The sequence below is a fragment of the Labrus bergylta genome, chromosome 2 (genome assembly GCF_963930695.1).
Source record: "Labrus bergylta chromosome 2, fLabBer1.1, whole genome shotgun sequence".
In the NCBI taxonomy this organism is placed as follows: domain Eukaryota; kingdom Metazoa; phylum Chordata; class Actinopteri; order Labriformes; family Labridae; genus Labrus; species Labrus bergylta.
In genome coordinates this window covers 15,793,692-15,813,568 of record NC_089196.1, presented here as the reverse complement: position 1 = coordinate 15,813,568, position 19,877 = coordinate 15,793,692, and the positions used below count along the sequence as shown (strand labels likewise).

At 38.7% G+C, this 19,877-nt stretch overlaps 2 protein-coding genes across 3 annotated transcripts; both read left to right on the top strand.

The window, feature by feature from the left end:
* Positions 1-3,538: 3,538 nt before the first annotated feature.
* On the top strand, positions 3,539-10,461 carry slc2a11b (solute carrier family 2 member 11b). Of its 2 annotated transcripts, XM_065965976.1 has the most exons (13): positions 3,563-3,667; positions 5,162-5,358; positions 5,466-5,564; positions 5,790-5,950; positions 6,033-6,157; positions 6,385-6,514; positions 6,619-6,767; positions 7,083-7,270; positions 7,380-7,490; positions 8,012-8,113; positions 9,559-9,634; positions 9,739-9,866; positions 10,008-10,461. In XM_065965976.1, the coding sequence occupies exons 2-13, from the start codon at positions 5,287-5,289 to the stop codon at positions 10,200-10,202; spliced, it is 1,536 nt and encodes a 511-aa protein (XP_065822048.1). In that variant the 5' UTR covers positions 3,563-3,667; positions 5,162-5,286; the 3' UTR covers positions 10,203-10,461. The 2 variants fall into 2 exon arrangements, with proteins under 2 accessions (XP_020505583.1, XP_065822048.1); XM_020649927.2 differs by lacking the exon at positions 5,162-5,358 and having other exon boundaries at positions 3,539-3,667.
* A 2,130-nt stretch (positions 10,462-12,591) lies between these two features.
* Positions 12,592-19,808, top strand: rbm19 (RNA binding motif protein 19). Its single transcript, XM_020649888.3, has 24 exons — positions 12,592-12,750; positions 12,831-13,013; positions 13,105-13,218; positions 13,451-13,492; positions 13,904-14,120; positions 14,612-14,871; positions 14,975-15,034; positions 15,150-15,228; positions 15,389-15,460; positions 15,812-16,021; positions 16,112-16,242; positions 16,326-16,453; positions 16,583-16,679; positions 17,172-17,282; positions 17,393-17,593; positions 17,685-17,754; positions 17,861-18,009; positions 18,104-18,164; positions 18,352-18,431; positions 18,525-18,580; positions 18,921-19,037; positions 19,136-19,241; positions 19,330-19,450; positions 19,549-19,808. The coding sequence occupies exons 1-24, from the start codon at positions 12,715-12,717 to the stop codon at positions 19,629-19,631; spliced, it is 2,784 nt and encodes a 927-aa protein (XP_020505544.2). The 5' UTR covers positions 12,592-12,714; the 3' UTR covers positions 19,632-19,808.
* The last annotated feature ends 69 nt before the right edge of the window (positions 19,809-19,877 follow it).

Here is a 19,877-nt window from a genome sequence, read left to right as displayed (position 1 = left end):
ATATTCATAGTATCTCCCCTTTAATTTATCTGAATTGTTTTATGAGACAATCCAAAACAATTTCTCATCTAGGCCTTGAAAAAATTAGTTGTATAAATTAGTATAAGTTGTTTGTAAATTTATTATTACAGATTGCAAATCTGTGAACAGTGGGAACGAAGTCGCAAAGGGCTTTTTCTTTTTTCTTACCTGAGCCTTTCTTGTGCTAGGTACGTTTGAATATCTGAACCATAGACTGCTTTTTGATTGTTCTTGTCAGTGCAGCTCTGATTGAAATACACAGACTGGAAAGAGTTAAGGGAGATACAATGCTAGTTCAAAGCAAATTTTCGAATTATGATTCGTTTGGAGAAGGGAAGTGGATGATGTCGGTTTTGAAAATAATGAGACCGTTCAAATTGGAGCAACGTGGATGCTAACTGCTAGTGTGGCAGATATCTGAACATATATATATATATACAGTATATAATGAAGACAAGGAGAAGGTTGAAGAAAAAGACTTAATGAACGAACTGCATTCAAGAGCATAAGTTTGCGCCTTGAGTTCAAAGTAGGTTGTGTTTTTTCATGTATGTGCCTAACACTGGGTAACTTTAGCCACCCTTTAGCTAGCAGGGAGTGGGTAGGAGATGTTTTTTTTTTTTAATTTAAGATATGACGGCCTTATCAACCAGCACATTGAATTCTAACTAACTTCTACAGTTGATTATGCTTAAAATTTTGGCATTGTATAAATCAATTAGTGTTTCTGTGTGCTGATGAATTTGATTTGTTCAGGATATATAGCACATTATTGATGGCGCTTGATTTGTTCCTGTGTATCCAACATGGTAGTTAACAAGATAACACGCATTACAATTCTTTACTCTGGATAATGAAACAGCATTTTCTGTAGAATTATTTGTTATTGCGTCATAAATCCTTAGCTCCTGCTGTTCATAATCCATCCAGCCCCTATAGCGCCCCTAATCGTAAACAGTCATTAACTCCCTGGTGCCCCTGCTGGCCTGAACAAGCACAGCGAGAGTAACAGCATTGTGGCGAGGCGCTGCTCAGACGTATAGGGTGTCCCAGGTGTGAGCTTTCGTTTGGATTACCAACAGGGCAAATGCCATGTAACCCCACACCAGCAATGACTAAACTGATGAAAATTCAAAACTTTGCTTCCTACGCACAGATTAATTTCCCACCTCAACAATAAAATGAGTCCTAAATATATTTTTTAAAACCCATGTGTTCTTCAATTTTCTCTTTATTTTTATTTTTTAATTAAAGGTGCACTATGGAGTTTTGGTGGTGAAATCTGAAAGTTGTGAAATAATTTCATGCTATGGTTTCTGAACTGAATACACAAACTTTACTTAAATTTAAAAAAAAAACAGTCCCTGGAACATTATTTAGAGCTTAAAAGCTACCAGGAGAGTTACGGTCTCTCACCTCCCCCCACCATTTCTTCTCGCGTATCATTTTATCTTCAAACTTACAGGGACCAAATTTTCCTCTGAGGACAGTTTATCTATAGAGTTATGAACATATACCATGGAATCTGTACACTTCTCCAACATTCAAATTTATTTACCAAAACTACATAGTGCACCTTTAAGTAAGCCAAGCTATCATGGGCATAATCGCAAATGAAGTTTTTATTTTAGAAGTATCCATACCAATCCCTAGTAGTCACATCACTCCAAAGCATTGTGGTATAAATGATTTATTAGATATTTGACTTGAAAGTGGTTATTAAGTTGATTTCTTTCCTCTGCAAGAAAAAGAATAAGAAAGCAATGTAACATTGGAGGGAAGTAGGAAGCTACCTCAGTCCTGTGGTGAAGTATGTGAGTTGACGGATTTCCTCACATTTCACTACTGCCTTTACACTATGTACAACATCAAATTAAGAAATGAATATCGTTGCTATTTTGGCCCCAGCTTTTAACATCAAAGCTTGCATTTCTGGAATTTAGAGTCAGAACCACGAAAGAGGGATTAACCCAAGCAATCCTCCGATTACAGAGAAAAGCTAAACCCAAATCCTAATTGTTTATTGTTCTACACAACTTTGGAAAGCTGTTGTTTATTTGCATCATGAAAATGACAAGTGCCCAGTGCACCTGAAAATAACTGCTCTACAAGACAGCCAATCGGCCGGCTCATCTGCACAGCTGCTTTGATTAGTTTAGTTTTTGAATTCTTTATTTGTGCAGAAGAAAAACTAGAAAAAGTAAAACTGAGATATACATTAACAAACAAAATGTGATAAAAGATGAAAACTTGTGGGAGTCTGTAAAAAGAACCTACCAAACATGGAAATTTAAAGCATCCATAAAGTCTTGCCATAAATTTACAAGCACATTTTCAGTCTCCAAAAGAATAAACAGAAATAGAGATTATGGACATTTGAATAACATGATTAAACTTATTCTCTTGTAGAAGTAGATTTGAGACATGAAACACTTAAGTCCCACAAACACCCCTTCAAAATGAAGCCTTTTCTTCTTCTATGGAGAACATGATAACCACCTGTTGCTATGGCTCATCGTGTACCTGAACACAACTGTGCACACAAAGAGCGTACCATTTCTGACAATTATCTGACTGTTATTGAGTACAGTAGCTCAAACAAGTTTTTGTAATATATTACATTCAAAAGGATTTTCTTTGGCAGAGAGCTTCTAGCTTTGAATCACATGTGTTTTCAAACAGCCCAAAACAGCGTCACATGAGTGTTTCTTTTGTCTGCTGTCTGCAGAGCTGCATCGTGTTCAGTCTGAGGATGACATCATCACTTCCCACTGTCTGCTGCTTACAAAGCTGATCGGGAACTTTTCATGATAAAGAAATTGCATGTTTAATTTCTATGTGTAAGGAGGATTTTCACTTTGAGACTCAAATTCCCACTGTTTGCAAATTCTCAGAGGCTGATGCAGGATTAAAAGTTTATGGCAGTAAAATTCTCAACTCGTGCAGAGCAGCATGCCTTTGAAAAGCCTCACAGAGCTTACGGGCTGATATTGTTAGCTATTTACTAGAACTGTTGTGTAAAATTTCTAAAATAAAAAAAGTTATGCCACTGACCTAAATTGATTCAACCCACACCGTTGTTAGCACGGTGTGGGTGTCTCATTTTATGAAGGGCCACAGACTTAATGTGAAGTTTGGAAAGCAATTTAGAGAGACATACATTTCAAAATATGAACAGACTTGTAAGAATCATTAATCTAACAGTGTCATCTTTTATGATCGGCTGTTAACATGATGATCTTGAATGAAGTAAAGTGAAACCCTTTCTCCAAGTGACACTGTGAGATTACTTTCCAATACATAAAAAAGGGATTGTAGGCATACAAATTATTGAAAATTGTTACACAAAATACAGTCCACTCCTGTTAGTGAGCACTGAGAAATAAAAGGGGCAATATTATTTTCTGATTTTGACTCAGCATTCCTTTCATTAGGCCACCCGGGGGCTAGGAATGTGTTTGAGAAGTTAATGAGTCAGACCCTCCCGCCTCTCCTGAGATCATATGCTGCCCCTGACAACAGGGACCATTATGTAAGTGCTGAGACTGAAGTGGAACATCCATTATCCGTGGTTCTTTCACACTTATTTTTTAGGGCAGCATCCAAAATGAAAATCAGCAATGGAACTAGGGAGTCAGAGAAAACGGTGAGTTGCAATCGACCCACTGAGCTCATTTACGAACCATTTAGCACCTGAGCAGGCTTAGATTCAAATGTATGCTTTCCACGTGATTAATTTTTGAACTGAAGCCAATATGCTATGAATATGAGTATTTGTTCACACATGCATTATTATTTGAGTTCTGCGACGGCCTGTGACAAGACCATGTAAGGGGAGCTGTGTGAGGTTTGGCCTGTAAACAGAGTTTTGCTCAACAAGGTTTCTTTAGTTTATTTTTCTTATACTTATTGGACGATGATGCTTTGCTTAAATTAAAGTATCCATCGCACAAGTTGAAGTGAAGAAGAGAGAGTTCAATATTATCAAATGTGGTCTTAGAATATGAACGGGCGACTACTATATCTACTACTATTGAATGAGGAACTCTCTGTGATGAAAGGGGTTATGCATTGTAATAATTTTTTTTTTTCTAAACACAATAACTGTATAAATATAAACTTTGTATATTAGTCAGTCACCTGCCTATAGATCATTTTAATGCCATTATTTACAGCAAGTTTCCAGGTTTTGTGAATTTCATGTGACAGTCATTTTTATTTGGTTATAATTAGATTATCATAATGTGTAATTAATGATCGTCACATTATTAAAAGCTTTACAAAACATTAGCAGTTGACTTATTAATCAAACTAAAGCAAATGATTAGAACCTATAAACCTCCGACTTTTCTACAAACCCCTTCAAACCAAAATATTCAGACAGACTTTTGTTTGCTGCAGATGTTCACATCACTTCAATTCCTGCTCTTGTGAACTTTGACACATATCGGGGGGGTTCTAATTCACACAAATTGTTTCATTCAGTTTTCACTTTGCTGAAGGTCCCATGAAATTTTGATTCATAATCTTTTTTTGTTCCGTTTGGACCTTTCACTGGCCTTTTTTGAGCGTAATTGAGATTTGGGGTTTTGTGTGGTAAAAGATATTAAGACAGTATTGCTGCTGGACATTTTTTTTTTTTTCATTTTTTGTGAAAGAAATCAGTACTCAGTGAGCCTATTGTAGTTTATCTCTCAGCAGTCAGTTTCCTTAACCTTCTCCGCAGCTGTTTGTGAAGCCTTGGTATTTAATCTACACAGCACTACATGGCGATTCATTCAAAAATGTTCAGTCTTCTGACCTTCTGCACAACACCATGTGCCCGGATGGCTGTAGTCAGGGGCGTAGCACACAATTCAGAATCCTTTACCTATACAATGTGTATGGGCCCCTCCTCATACCCACTTCTATTCACAGCCGTGCTCACATGAGGGTTTCTTATACCCCCCTTTACCAACCCTTACTCTGACGCCCCTGGCTCTAGTACGTCCCCCTTCTTTTCATTTGGAGAAATACAACCGAGGCGAATCTCGCGATTTGATTCAGATCTGATGCCATGAAATCATGATATGCACAGTCCAGCCGATTCTCTCCACCACGCAGTCACTTTATGACAACAGATCAATTGTATCATCCTCAGGATAAACTTGGCCTCTCGTCAGATTCAAGTTTCCACTTGAGCACAAACTCTTTACATGAAGGAAAGACCCGTCTCTGTGCACAAACTTTATTGGACCATACTCTGAGCAAAACAACCGCTTCAAAATGCCTAAAGAATTTATGGACGAGTATCAACCTCTGCTTATTAAAGGAATCAAAGATACTAAGCAACCAACGGTATGTAGATTCAGATGAAACAAGATGGAGTGCAGCTGTTTGTTTTGGTGTTATGGGTTTTATGTCAAATTCTCTTTGTGTATCTCTTCATCTGTTTTTTATTGCAGTTTCCACACAGATCTCTTCTTCTGGCTGTATGTGCTGCTTGTATAGGGGGAACCTTTCAGTATGGATACAATGTATCCGTCATCAATGCACCTACAATGGTAATAACTTTTCTAAGGGACAGTCCAAATGTCTCCACAATATCTTCAACCTCATGTATTCATATTGAACACTGTATGAAGAATAGTCTGTAGTAACTGTACATGAATTATGATGATCACTAACATACACTGATTCGCTTCATAGTGATGGCTGGTGATGAAGATTTTTCATCAGGGATCCCTCGTCTTTATTTTTCATGTTGTTTTTCTTTTCTTTTCCTCCAGTTCGTTCATAATTTCATCAACCAAACGTGGAGCGATCGTTACCAATCGGACATATCCGACCATGTTCTCACTCTGCTCTGGTCTGCTATTGTGTCTATATTCACAGTAGGAGGACTTATTGGAGTAACGATCGGTGGGACGATGTCTATGATGCTCGGGAGGTATTGATCAGAAAAGACATGCCTTTTTGTATTCTCCTTTATTGTGTTTCAGTAATTAAGTTACACTCTGTCTTTTATTCAGAAAAGGGGCCCTGTTGGCTAATAATATATTTGCAATATTTGCTGCTTTGCTAATGGGTCTGAGTTACCCTACTGGATACTTTGAATTACTCATTGCTGGACGTCTTTTCTGTGGAATAAACGCAGGTACGTTATTATTGTTAATACATTTTATTTAAATGTTTCTATTTCGAACATGTAAAAAAAGTAATCGTTCAAGTACAATGACAAAAAAAAGTGATATTAACAAACAATGTAAATCATCAGCAAAGAAATGGTCAAAACATTTGATAACTTTATAACATCCTTTAAATGTGATATCATCTTGTTAATCTTTGAATTCTGGCATTAACCATGTTGTATTTTTCTTAAAGGCATTGGACTCTGTGTTCAACCTCTGTATTTGGGGGAAATAGCTCCAACCTCTCTCCGTGGTGCCATGGGAACAGGAACTTCTATTTTCATCACTGGTGGAATTTTGTCGGGACAAGTGATTGGCCTCAAGTAAATGCTGGATATATGTACTTTTTTTTTTTCATTATACGAAACATAAACCTTTCAACAGAATCTGTCATGTCATAATGAAACATCTCTGTGTGATTGGTCAGAGAGCTCCTGGGCAGAGAAGAGCAGTGGCATCTCCTGCTCGCCACCACATGTGTCCCAGCCATCATGCAGCTCCTGATCCTGCCCTGGTTCCCTGAGAGCCCACGATACCTGCTCATTGACAAAGGAGATGATGCCAGATGTAAAAAAGGTCAACCAAAACTCTCACTTGCTCTGATTGGATATTTGGCACAGAAAGGTTGATTTAGCGCACATGACAGGGTCACTTAAACGTTTGTGGACCCCCTATTGTCTGGCATCACTCGAGACTGAGTTATTTGTCTTAATGTGAGTTCAAGCATGAGGCCACAGTCTGGTAGTGTGAAAAGAAACTGATGTGTTGCAGTAAACCTTTTGATGGTATTATCCACGAAAAACGGACTCTACAGAACAATCAGATTAAATGAATGATGAATGCAGAAAAAATTACAATTAACAAGTGAGTCATGTGCTCTCTCGTCTGCAGCTCTGGCGCAGCTGCACGGAGCAGCTGGCTGTATCAGTGAATGGGAAGAAATCGAGAAGGAGAGGAACAATTTTGTAGGTTTTAAAGCAAAGAAACCCTGGGAGCTCTTCTATGATCCTACTATCCGCTGGCAGCTTCTTACCATCTTGCTGCTCAACGCTGCACAACAGCTGAATGGCATCAATGCTGTATGTATATGATGATGTTGTCTTATATCAGTTTCTCTGCTGTAATACTGCTTATCAATAGGAAAGAGATCATTGTTTTGTTTGTTCTTCTTTGCTATGATCCCTCTAGATTTATTTCTACGCAGATTACTTGTTCAAACAAGCCGGTATTCCCTCTGAAAAGATTCCATATGTGACGATAGGCACTGGTGCTTGTGAATGTGTCACGGCTCTAACATGTGTAAGTATAGTTTCACACTTTTATCTTGTGTGCATAGCTGTGGTGAGGTTTACTATCTGTTTGGGATGATTCTTCATGCTTCAGAAAAACACAATAAGGGATAAGTGCACAAAACAAGGCCTAAACAGCTCATCATTGTGCACCTCTGAAAAGAGCTTCAAGCATATGACTCACATTTAGACAGTTAGCACCCTCATGAAATTCATGAATATAAAAACTAGAACTGCATTCTCCACCAAAGACAAATGTGTCTGATATAGAAATGAGAACAACACAAGAACAAATCATGTAGTAAATGTTAAAAAACTAAAAAGCAAGAAAAATATACATGTGTGAAAGAGAGCAAAAAAAAGTGTGAACAAATGTGTGAAACAGCATAATGGGTGAAACAAACTTAAGTACCGTGGAGTAGAATTTAACAGAACAAAACTAGAACATGACCATGAAAGGTCGGAGTATGTTTGAGACAGCTTTTGCCTGAAAAGTCATCTTGATCTTGTGACATGCTGTGTGTCTCACAGGGTCTGCTCATTGACCGTCTGGGAAGGAAAGTGCTCATCGCAGGAGGCTACACACTGATGAGTATCTGCTGCGTTTTAATCACGCTAACACTCACTTTCCAGGTAAAGGACCTTAAAAAGAAAGCTGTGTAAAAAAATGATATTTTATTCACTGGTTTCATTGGCTTTCTACCCACTGTCTCTGGTTGCATTAAGGAACAGAGCATTACAGTAAGGAAAATAGTTAGCGCTGCTCATGGGCAAAAAACTAAATATATAAACATATCTGCATGGATTAGTTCATTTAAGGAGATTAAGCCTTCTGGGAAGGAGAGTGGTTAATGAAAAAGCATGCATGAGACGATTGCAATATGAGCAAGTGGAGGCGTGCTGTATTATTGAAGAAGACACTATGTGTAAGAAATGTTGGAGGGCATGACCAAAACATGGGCATTTCGAAACTTGTGATTCTTTTGGGTTAGACTATTGGGTGCATCTGGTTTGCCCTGCACGCATAAAGGAGGTGTGTACAGGAAGGGTCACTTGTTATGTACCGGGCTTTCTTTTTAGTTTTCAGTACATGCCTGTCACAAAGTGGCATCTGTGATTTTACTAGCGGTATTGACCACTCTTGTCAGTTTGCTTTTACATTTAACATCTAAATGCCTGGATGTTTAATCCGACAGAACCCTTTTTTAGGAATCCAAAAATTGAAAATCAATCTGGCTTTAGTGTTTTTGATCATTTCAAGGCATTTAGTTCTGTTGACCATGCGCTGCGGATGTGCAGACTTGTTGGTGTGGTTGGCAATGCTGGAGACAGTTCAGAACCCCATTGTGTATATTCAGACGGTCACAAGTCAAGCTTCACGGAGATCTTAAAGTTTGAAATAGATTGGGAAAGATATTCTCGCAGCTAAAGCGCATCTTTATGCAGATGATACAGTAGTCTAATCAGAAACCTCTCCTCTAATGTATGATCTTCTCCAGAGCCGCTCTGAAATATCAGATAATGACGGCATTCATACTGTAAGAGCGAACCCAAATGAAACAGTATCATCTGTCAAGGACTTTGGTATTGACATACTCTCTCTCACAGAGAGATCCTAGTGAAGAAACCAACCGTCAGGCCTGGTTTCTACTACGGAAACTGAGCCTTCCTTCATTTAGGACTCAACAAAACACTTACAGTACATGGACACATTGAAAATCCACTTCATTACCCCTTTAACATCAATGTGTACTTAATTATCTGGTGTCCTGCATGGTCTTTATTAAGAGACAGGAGACAGCAGCATTGGTACATCACAAAGCATTTCGGGTTTTTACTCCACTAGAGCAGCCTTATGGAATTTTGCATTCAAAGCTCTGATTGGAAACTAAGTTAACAGTGATCATGTTTTACCTAGTCTTATTTGTATTTTTTCCTGACCCGTTTGACATTCCATATTATGCCATTTTTATTTTTTTTGTATATCAAGAGACTTCATGATTTACTACAGATTTAACAATAACATGCTATTTCAATTTCCAAACACTTGTGCTTTTGTGTCTTTATCTTCGTCACAGGAGGCCAACCCTATAGTCCCATACCTGAGCATGGCGTGTGTATTTGCTTTTATTCTAAGTTTTGGCCTAGGACCAGGTAACTTTCTGAATATGTATAGCCTAAACACATCCTTTCAGTGGCCACTGATCTGCACCACAGTTAAAACAGAGATATCTTTTGTTGTTCTCTCTTCCATGAAGGTGGTGTGACTAACATCTTGACCGCTGAACTATTCACACAAAGCACGCGGCCTGCAGCATACATTATCTCAGGGTCACTCAACTGGTTCAGCTTCTTCTTCATCGGCCTGGCCTTCCCTTTTATTGTGGTAAATGTCCAAACATATTTTATAAAATCACAATAGTTCATTTAATATTTTAAATCATCACCTGGAACACTTCAGATAAGAAAACAAATATTGGATATTTGAGAGAGTGACTCTTACTTTTGTAATGTTTCCTTTTCACAGATCGGGCTGCAGCAGTACTGTTTCCTTGTGTTCTTGGTCATCTGTGCCTTAGTGGCAACATACATTTGTCTTGCTGTTCCTGAAACCAAGAACAAAACCTTTCTTGAAATCGAGAATGCGTTCCAGTCAAACAACCACAAAAAGGTGAATGGCGTGGATGGAGCAGGAGCAATACTGTTATCGACGTCTATATGAAGCATAACCGATGACTCAGGGGTCACACGTGTTGAGATTTATATGTGTTATATAGAGTTTACTTATATCACAAAGAGCAGTCATATACTTTAGAAAATGTAGCATGATAATAAAGGTGTTGTAAGTTATGGAACCTTGCTTGAACTTCAGTGTACTGTTGTAGAATGATTAGGTCTTGTTCTGTCACCCACAAATATGCATGTAATTGATCTTAATCTGTAATATTTTGGTGAAAATAAATGTTGGTTTGTACAACTTTTATCAAGGATTTTCTTTTAAAAGTAAGGATTCATTCATGAAAAGCATCAGAGTGCCAATCAAACCTCTTAGATTTCAGTTTTGGAGGACAAGGGGTTCATTGAGGTGTGTCCCATGCAGGCCTATATTTACAGTGCCAGAGGAAGAAAGCATAAGAGATTTACTAGTATAGATAGTCGCCTAAAATATGTGTCAAACAGACAAAATATTACAAACAGGCTATGGGAAATATGCTTCACTAAAAGGGTCACATTGTCACTGCATAAAGCACAAACCCGCTTCCTTAAGATCTTGTTATTGGTTCCACTCTTGTAAGACAACAGCGACACATTACGGAGGCCTGTTCCATAAAAATAGGAACAACGTTTAGTTAAAGAACACTTGAATGAACACAAGGCATTCATAGTGAAACAAATAACCAAGAGGGAACTCATTCAAAGAAATTCTGCTGACTGCTACTCTTCAGTGTTTGACTAAAATTCCCAACATGTAAAATAAGTCGCTGCTCAATAAACTGGGATGGAATTGGTTTATTTATTTTGCCAATATATTTTTGATTTCCGTTTGGCAAACATTGAACAAATGTTTCATTTGGTAAGAAAAATGAACAGTTAAGAATAATATGTACTGGTAAATTAAACTGAAGCAGCACATTACAGTCATGCTTTCCTTCTTTGCCAGTAATTTCTGGGAAGTTTCTATTGTGTGACAGTTTTTTTTTTTTAAACTAGGGGACTACTATTTTTTTTTTTTTAATTCAAAAGTGGTTCTTTGTCTGTAGCAGAGACCCACACATAACCAGATTAATCCACAAGGACACCCAGGCGTACATTGAGCTGTGTAACCTCCATCCCTCTCGTCCTCTGTGCCAAAGAACCACCCACACTGCTTTTTAAAGTGCAGCACAGAGAGATTTTCATGACAAAACAATTATACTTATTATATCTCCAGAAAAAAAAAAAAAAAGGGCTCCAGAACTTGGTCCCAGGCTTGATCTCAATGCTCCCCATAATCAATAATAATGAAGTTGTGGGACTAGGCTCTGACACACGGCCACTGCACATGACAGGGGCCTGAAGATGAAGTAATAATGCAGGACCTGACATAAGCAGCTTATCTTTTCAGATGTTACAAGTGGTGCACAAAACATAACCACAGTCCAACGACACGCAGTCAGTCTGCATTTTCCATGTAGCCACAGCAATTCAACTTTACATATTTATGTTTGCACTAGTAAGACCCACTTATTTTTACAATCAGTGAACCTGTAAGAATAATCTACAACTTGCAGGGCCAGCGTTTTCTTAATGTCACATGTAGGATTTACAACACATTGCATTCATGTTTTTTTTGTTGTTGCATAAAATACAGCGATACTTTAGATACTTTCAATCTTTTCCAGATGTAAATGTCTTCAATAATGCTGTCAAACAATGAAATCAGTTGAGTTTTATGCTAAATTTGGCTCAAGAGACTGAAGCTCAGCATTACTTTGGTCTAATGGTACCAAGATATATCAGGCTCCATTCAATTAGAGCATGCTATTGATAGTTGTGGGAAAAGAGGTCAAATCCTGTTCTAAAAATAAAACATTTAACTGTAAAATCAGAAATATGCACAATAACATTTGGTGACAAGCCATTTATACCCATAGACTGTAAATTTTAAACCCCATCACAGAATATGTCAAATGTACGACAACTTATCTCTGTGCAATGATGAATTCAAAAATGATTACCAAGATGGCTACCTTACCACATCTGTATTTTCAGGTTACAATATCACAGTGAGTGCAGTGAGTCTACACAATATGATTAAGGAAAAATTGTTTCTTTTTAATTGTAAAAAAATAAAATCGAGTTAAATCCATAGACTGTAAATATTAAATTATTATTATTGTTATTATTATTGTTATTATTAATATGAATTTACTTGCATGGATTATTATTATTAATAATAATAATAATAATAATAATAATAATAATAATAATAATAATAATAATAATAATAATAATAATAATAATGATAATAATGATAATAATGATAATAAATCCGTTAAATCGAGGGCATTCACCATCTTTCCAACGGGAGGCGATAATGTTCACAAACACTGACGTCCGCCGGAGTAAACGAAGAAGAAGAAGGCTCCTCCCACTCAAGATGGCGACCTAGAGGATGAGTCCACGCTCGTTTGTTGACATATATTCATAAAACAAGTTTATGCGAAAGTGTTGAAATTAAAACTATTACAAGTATGTCGAGAGTCATCGTTAAAAACCTCCCAAACGGGGTAAGTAACCCGTCCATATATCAGAAGAAGGTAGTTTGAATCCAGCTGAAAATCTAACCGTGTTATTATCTCGTGTGCAGATGAAGGAGGAGAGGTTCAGGTCCATGTTTGCTGCTTTCGGCACTGTGACTGACTGCTCTCTCAAGTTCACTAAGGACGGCAAGTTCCGCAAGTTCGGCTTTGTGGGTTTTAAAGATGAAGAAGATGCGAACAAAGCACTGAAGCATTTCAATAAGAGCTTCGTGGACACTTCCAGAGTCACGGTAAGGTGCAGTCATGGCAACAAACATCTCATAGTGCCTTTTCAACTTTACTTGCATGGACGTGAACACGTAGTTGTAATTTTTCTTCTAGGTGGAGATGTGCAAAGCATTTGGAGATCCCACTAAAGCCAAAGCCTGGAGCAAACATACCCAGAGCTCGGGCCCGGACAAGCCCACTACTCCTGCTGAGACTGACAGCAAGAAGGTACATGCAGAATAAATGAATGAAATCACATGATGACCACCTCAGCATTAAAGGTCACCCACCCTGCAAAGATCGTGATACTGCTGAAGAAATCATCCAGACTAAATCTCTCTGATGGGTCTGCATACTCAAATAGTATATTTAGTTTATTTTGGAAATGGAGAATAATGTTTACCGCGACGCTCAACTTCTAAGTCTTCTTTTTCAAATGTTTTTTTTTTTTTGCCCTCAGAAAAAGGAACACAAAAAGGAAACCACAAGCACACTTGGAAATGTGAGTAAATGTGTCATTATGTGCTGTTGTCCATATTGCAATCAATCAATCTTTATTTGTAAAGCACCCATTCATAACAATTGTCATCTCGAGACACTCTACAAAAAGCAAGTACAATACCTTACTCATTATTATATTACAAAATAAAAAATGGGATAGGGGTGGATGGGATAAGACGCACGAAGAAGGATAGGGACAAACGGGGGGTCCATAGCAGCAGGCCTTCCCCACCAACGATCCAGAGGAACCTAGAACACATGAGATACTCTTGAGTTTTGTTTTATAATATTCTGTGATAAGGTACTTGTTATTCTCAATGTATAGTACAAACAACACCATTTTTTTTTTGTTCTGATATTGTATTTTAAGTGATATTGTAACGATTGTGTGTCTATGTGTTGTGTGTTTCAGCTGGAAGAGGATCAGGGCTTCAAGGAGTTTCTGTCAGTTCATCAGAATCGAAGCCAAGCACCAACCTGGGCGAACGACAGCATGCAGCAGACGGCTGATCCTGACAGTGGACGGGCGAAGGCTCAGAGCAAAAAGAAACCTGCTGCAGATGATTACCTCAACTTTGATTCAGACCAGTCAGAGGAAGAGGAGGATGAAGAGGGTGATGAAGATGAAGGTTGGTAATAATGGTCCCTCATTCAGTCAACAGAGATGAAGCTGTGTCCCATTGTAAAGGTGACACAGCTCTGATGTCTGGATTTACAGAGCGTCACAAGACAAATACAAGTCCATTTAACTTTCCCCAGATTACCACAAACATTTACATGTTTTAGTCATTACCTGGAAATATTTCACTTTTAAAAACATGTAGAAATAGAAGAAGTTGGTGTAGTCTGGCCTTTAGTTCTTCTCAAGAGACTATGAGGCTGAAGTGTCTGAACTGGGACAAAATTGATGTTGATAACACTAAATAAATCTTTTGAACTCCGCTCACTTCTTGTGATGGAGATAACAACATGCATAGAGAAATATATATTTTGATATATTAATGATGTGCTACTTCTACTTCATCAAACATGAGAAAACGAGTATGCATGTGTAATAACGTACCATGGAGGTGTACACATGTGACTATTTGAAGTATCAGAGGCATGTTGCTACTTTCAGGTGCCGGTGAAGAAGCACTGGAGTCTGGGTTATCAGATATGGAGTACCTGCGTTCTAAGGTTGCACAAACAGATGACACCATGGAGGTAAATGAAGAGGAGGATGGTGATGAAGGTGCTGATGGTGAGGATGGTGTTCCTGTACAGCACACGGACAGTGCCTATGAAAGTGGAGACAGAGAAAACATCTCAAAAAAACAAACCTCAGATTCCTCTGAGAACAAGAAACAGAGCAAAGCAAAGACGACAGCCAAACAAGAGGTGAGTGTTCATGGAGATGTTCACGTTTAGACGTAATGATTCAACACAGGACAGTAGGAGATTTCAGATTGAACTAGTTCACACCAACATGTGCTCTTTACAGACGGAGCCTGTGACAGAGTTCACCGTCAAGCTGAGAGGAGCTCCATTCAACGTGAAAGAGGTGAGTGAGATAGAGCTTCCTGATTTCAGAGGTGTGCTGAAGATATTCAGCCCTTGAAACCCCGTGTACATTACTTTGTCTATCACAAACTTCTTTTTATTTTTCACATTATTAGCAACAAATTCGAGAGTTCATGACCCCGCTGAAGCCCGCAGCCATCAGGATTGGGAAGAATGAAAGTGGAAATAGAACCGGTATGTTATTACAAACTTTATTATTGGCCCATTTAGTTCAGTTAAAATATTACTCAGCATAAAATACAATATTTTCATGATGCATTATACATTGTACATAGTTGTGTTGTATGTGCGTGTTGTTGTATACTATAAGTCTGTGTGTGTGTGTGTGTTTCAGGTTACGTTTATGTGGACTTGCACTCTGAGGATCAGGTGGAAAAGGCCTTGAAGAAGAATAAAGACTATATAGGTGGGGGATATTTTGTCATTTCAATTTGTGAATCTTTTTGAGTGTATCTTAGAAAATATTGCTGATGTCATCTCTCGCTCCAGGACAATGTTTCCTGTTTTCTTGAGTGCTCTAAAGATCATACAAATCAAAACTGACATGCAAATGTTTAAGTAAGCACTCCTACTTGATGCAGTTAACCATGAATGAATTGGTTTGTTTGTTTTAAAGCAGTGTTCAGTAAACCCATATTTTATCTAAAAAGGACAATAATTGATGCTACTTTTAAAAAGAGTTGATCCTCTTGTGATGTGATTTTTGTCAGTCATGTTTTCTGACTAACCATGACGGACCTCGTCCCCGTGTTCTCAGGTGGGCGTTATATTGAGGTCTTCCGTACGGATGCCTCGGCGGGGAAGGCCAAGAGAGACAAGAAGAGCAAGGAAATAGACAGAAACTTCACCCGGAAACTCAAGGAGGATGAAGAGGAGGAGGACGTTGCAGAGTCAGGTCGACTCTTCGTCAGGAACCTTCCTTACACCTGCAGTGAGGAGGAGCTCAAAGAACTATTTACTAAACATGGTAAATAAAATGAAACCTGCTCCTGCAAAAAAAAAAAAAAGAGGTGGGAACTCTTGTCCAAGTTATTTATTACTTTACCTTTTTTTACAGGCCCACTATCAGAGGTGCTCTTTCCAATTGACAATCTCACAAAGAAGCCTAAAGGATTTGCTTTTGTGACGTACATGATACCAGAAAATGCTGTGACAGCTCTGGCTCAGCTGGACGGACATATATTTCAGGTACTTTATCTATTCATTAGCAAAAACTTGATTAAAAATGAAGTTGAGGCTGATTATTAACATTGATTTTCTTGTGTTTTCAGGGCAGGATGCTTCACCTGCTCCCCTCCACGCTGAAGAAGGAAAAGACGGACTCTTCAGATGCTGGCGGCCCTGGCTCTTCTTCTTTCAAACGGCAAAAAGATGCTAAAAACAAAGCTTCAAGTTCCAGGTATAGACAACCAAATGGGTTTGCACTTGTGTTTTCCTTTTTGTCAACAAGAATGAATGAGGAACTTATTATTTGTGTCTTGAAGATTTCACAATCCAGCCGAATTATTAATCAAATGTTTATTTGTAGCTCCCACAACTGGAACACCCTTTTTCTGGGCACAAGTGCAGTGGCAGATGCCATCGCTGAAAAATACAACACGACAAAAAGCCAAGTCCTGGACCATGTGAGTTTCTTTTATTCTCCATCACTGCTCTCTATGTGATAGTAGGTGATCAGACTGAAAACGCAGCCCTGCATTATTACTATGCATGGAAAATGCTTCATGCGTCCTTAAAAGGTGAAACATGCTCCAATTTCAGAAACAGATCAGTGAGTTTGAAAGCTTAGAGGGTGTTCAAACACAGTGTAATGATTGAAGAGTTTATGTGAGAGGATTGTACTGCTTTGAAAAGTCAGTATGACAGCAGTACTTAATCTATCCTTCATTTAAGTCAAGGGAAGCAGCAGAAATATGGAATTTATGTTTAAAAAAATGTTTTAACAGGAACGTGTACTTGGATGTGTTTATGTGCAGGCTAGATGAACTTGCACTGCTTTCCTGAAGAACAACAATCCTGTTTGTGCTTTTTCACATTGCAGCTTATTCAAAGTGTGACTCATTTAATGCATATTTAAAGCTTCGTTATATTTCTCTGTTCTGTTTTCTTCTCTGCAGGAGTCAAAGGGAAGCGTTGCAGTGCGGATGGCTCTGGGAGAGACGCAGATCGTTCAAGAGACTAGACAGTTTCTACTCGACAACGGTGTCAGTTTGGACTCCTTCAGTCAAGTAAATCAAAGAGCAACTCTGATTCTGTGGTTTGTTAATAATCTGTAAACAATTGCTAATGCAGATGTGCTTAATGACCCTGGCTCTTGTTGGTTCCTCCTGGTGTACAGGCAGCAACGGCGAGAAGTACATCAGTGATCCTGGTGAAGAACCTTCCAGCTGGAGTGACAACAACAGAGTTGGAGGAGCTTTTCTCAACTCATGGCTCTTTGGGTCGTGTCCTTCTGCCGCCCTCTGGACTCACTGCCATCATCGAGTTCCTGGAGCCAACTGAGGCGAAACGAGCCTTCACTCGGCTCGCTTACAGCAAGGTGTGTATATTGCATCAGACTAAACCTAAACATGCAGCTTATTTTTTGAGAGTGTGGTCTTTTAAGACTTCCACCTTTCTCTGAACTCTAGTTTCAGCACGTCCCGCTGTATTTGGAGTGGGCTCCTGTGGGAGTGTTTGTTGCAGGCAAACCAGAACCAGGTAAAAATCCAACAAACACAAACTCAAAAGTACTTTTCAGGTTTAGTACTTTTAGAACACTGAAACGATTGTTTAGAAAATTAAAACATTTCATCTTTCTGTCAAGTATTAGAAAAAGAGGAGGCAGTGAAAGAAGAGACGAAGGGCAAAGATGAAGAAGAAGAAGACGAAGAGGAGGAGGAAGAGTCTGCCCCGGGTTCCACGCTTTTCATTAAGAATCTTAATTTCAGTACTACAGAGGAGAAACTACAGGAGGTGGGTTGATTCATAAATACAGTCCTGGGTTAGGTGGAATTGCCTCGTAGCCTGATGTTTGAGATGGTTAACGTTGTTCCTCTATGTGTTGCAGACATTCTCCAAATGTGGCAAAGTCAATTCCTGTTCCATCTCGAAGAAGAAAGATAAAACAGGTACTAAAGATTGAAAATAGGATCTTTCACATGTTTAAATGTAATAATACCTTCAAAGTATTATTTTGGTTGAGATACAATTGTAGTTAACATATATGAACCAAAGGTTTCTAGAAGAAGGGATATATACATTTTAGTATCTAAAACAGCATTAACAACCACCTGACCCTGTCCGTTTGATTTCCAGGAAAGTTTTTGTCCATGGGCTACGGTTTTGTCCAATATCAGACGGCAGAGGCGGCACAGAAAGCCTTGAGGCAGCTCCAGGTATCATCCCCATTTCAATACTTAAACCCCCAAATCCTTTTCCTACACGTTTGTTTTTAGCTAATGTGTTTTTTTCCCTTGACCCTCCACCAGCACTGTATGGTGGACGATCATCAGTTAGAACTGAAGATATCTGAGAGAGCCACAAGGTAAGATGAGCATCTGATGGGTTTTAGGGAATTTGATCGCGGCGAAGAACACAAATGGTGGTCAATAAGTTCAGTTTACAAAGTAGTGTCTGGGATTCAATCAGAAGTCAGAATCAGAAATACTTGAATAATCCCTGAGGGGAGATTTGGCTGTTTCAGTTGCTCTTAAGTACAATACAGCATAAAGGAATATAAATAGAAAGAACATTAGAAATATGAACTAGTTATATTAAACATAGAAGAAGTTTTGTATAATTTTGAAAATGTTAGTTTGGGTTTAACATAATATATCTTGATGTTTATCGTCACTTCTTAATAAACCCTTTCCCCCTGTCTACAGGACCACTGAGTTGTCTCGTAAGAAGAAGCAAGTTGAGAAGAAACAGACGGGATCGAAGATCCTCGTGAGAAATGTGCCCTTCCAGGCCACTGTCAGGGAAATTCGGGAACTCTTCTGGTAGCCTTCATACACATACAACAGTTTTTTTACCTCTAAGTGTGGACAGAATGTTTAGAGCAGGACAGTTTAATAAAACCTTTGCTCTGTCCTTTCAGTACATTTGGAGAGCTGAAGACAGTCCGTCTTCCAAAGAAAGCAGCTGGTTCAGGGAATCATAGAGGCTTTGGCTTCATTGACTTCCTTACTAAACAAGATGCTAAGGTTTGTGTTTATGGACATTTACTGCCCACTTGTCCTAAATTAGAGTGTACACTATTGTGTTAAATCCTGTACCCTGTTTCCTCTATAGAAAGCGTTTGCGGCGCTGTGCCACAGCACCCATCTTTATGGGAGACGCCTTGTGCTGGAGTGGGCTGATGCTGAGGAAACGGTAGAGACTTTGAGACGGAAAACAGCTGAACATTTTCATGGTAAATGCATTTTTTTTTTGTAACGACATGCATGGTTAAATGCAACCCTCCAGTTTGTTTACTATTTTTTTTCCCATGTCTTTGTTCCTCTGTGGCAGTGGCTTCCAAAAAGCAGCGAAAAGCAGAGGTTCTGGAAGGAATTCTGGAAACAATGGAAACTGGAGGGGCTGTGGAAGACTGAGTTTCCTTTGAGCTGTTGTTGAAGCCTTGACTCGACTCTAACCAGAGCTCCTGTGATTTTCTATAAAAACTAGGACATGTACAAAATAAGGTCCTGAGTGGCATGTGCCAAGCAGATGTAATGAACTTACCAGCTGATCACAGCTATGCTGCTGATATAAAAGCCTTGAACTTCTGACTTTCCATGTTTTGTTACATGATTATGTGTCTATAAAACATGTTTTTTATTGAATGATGTGTTGAAGAC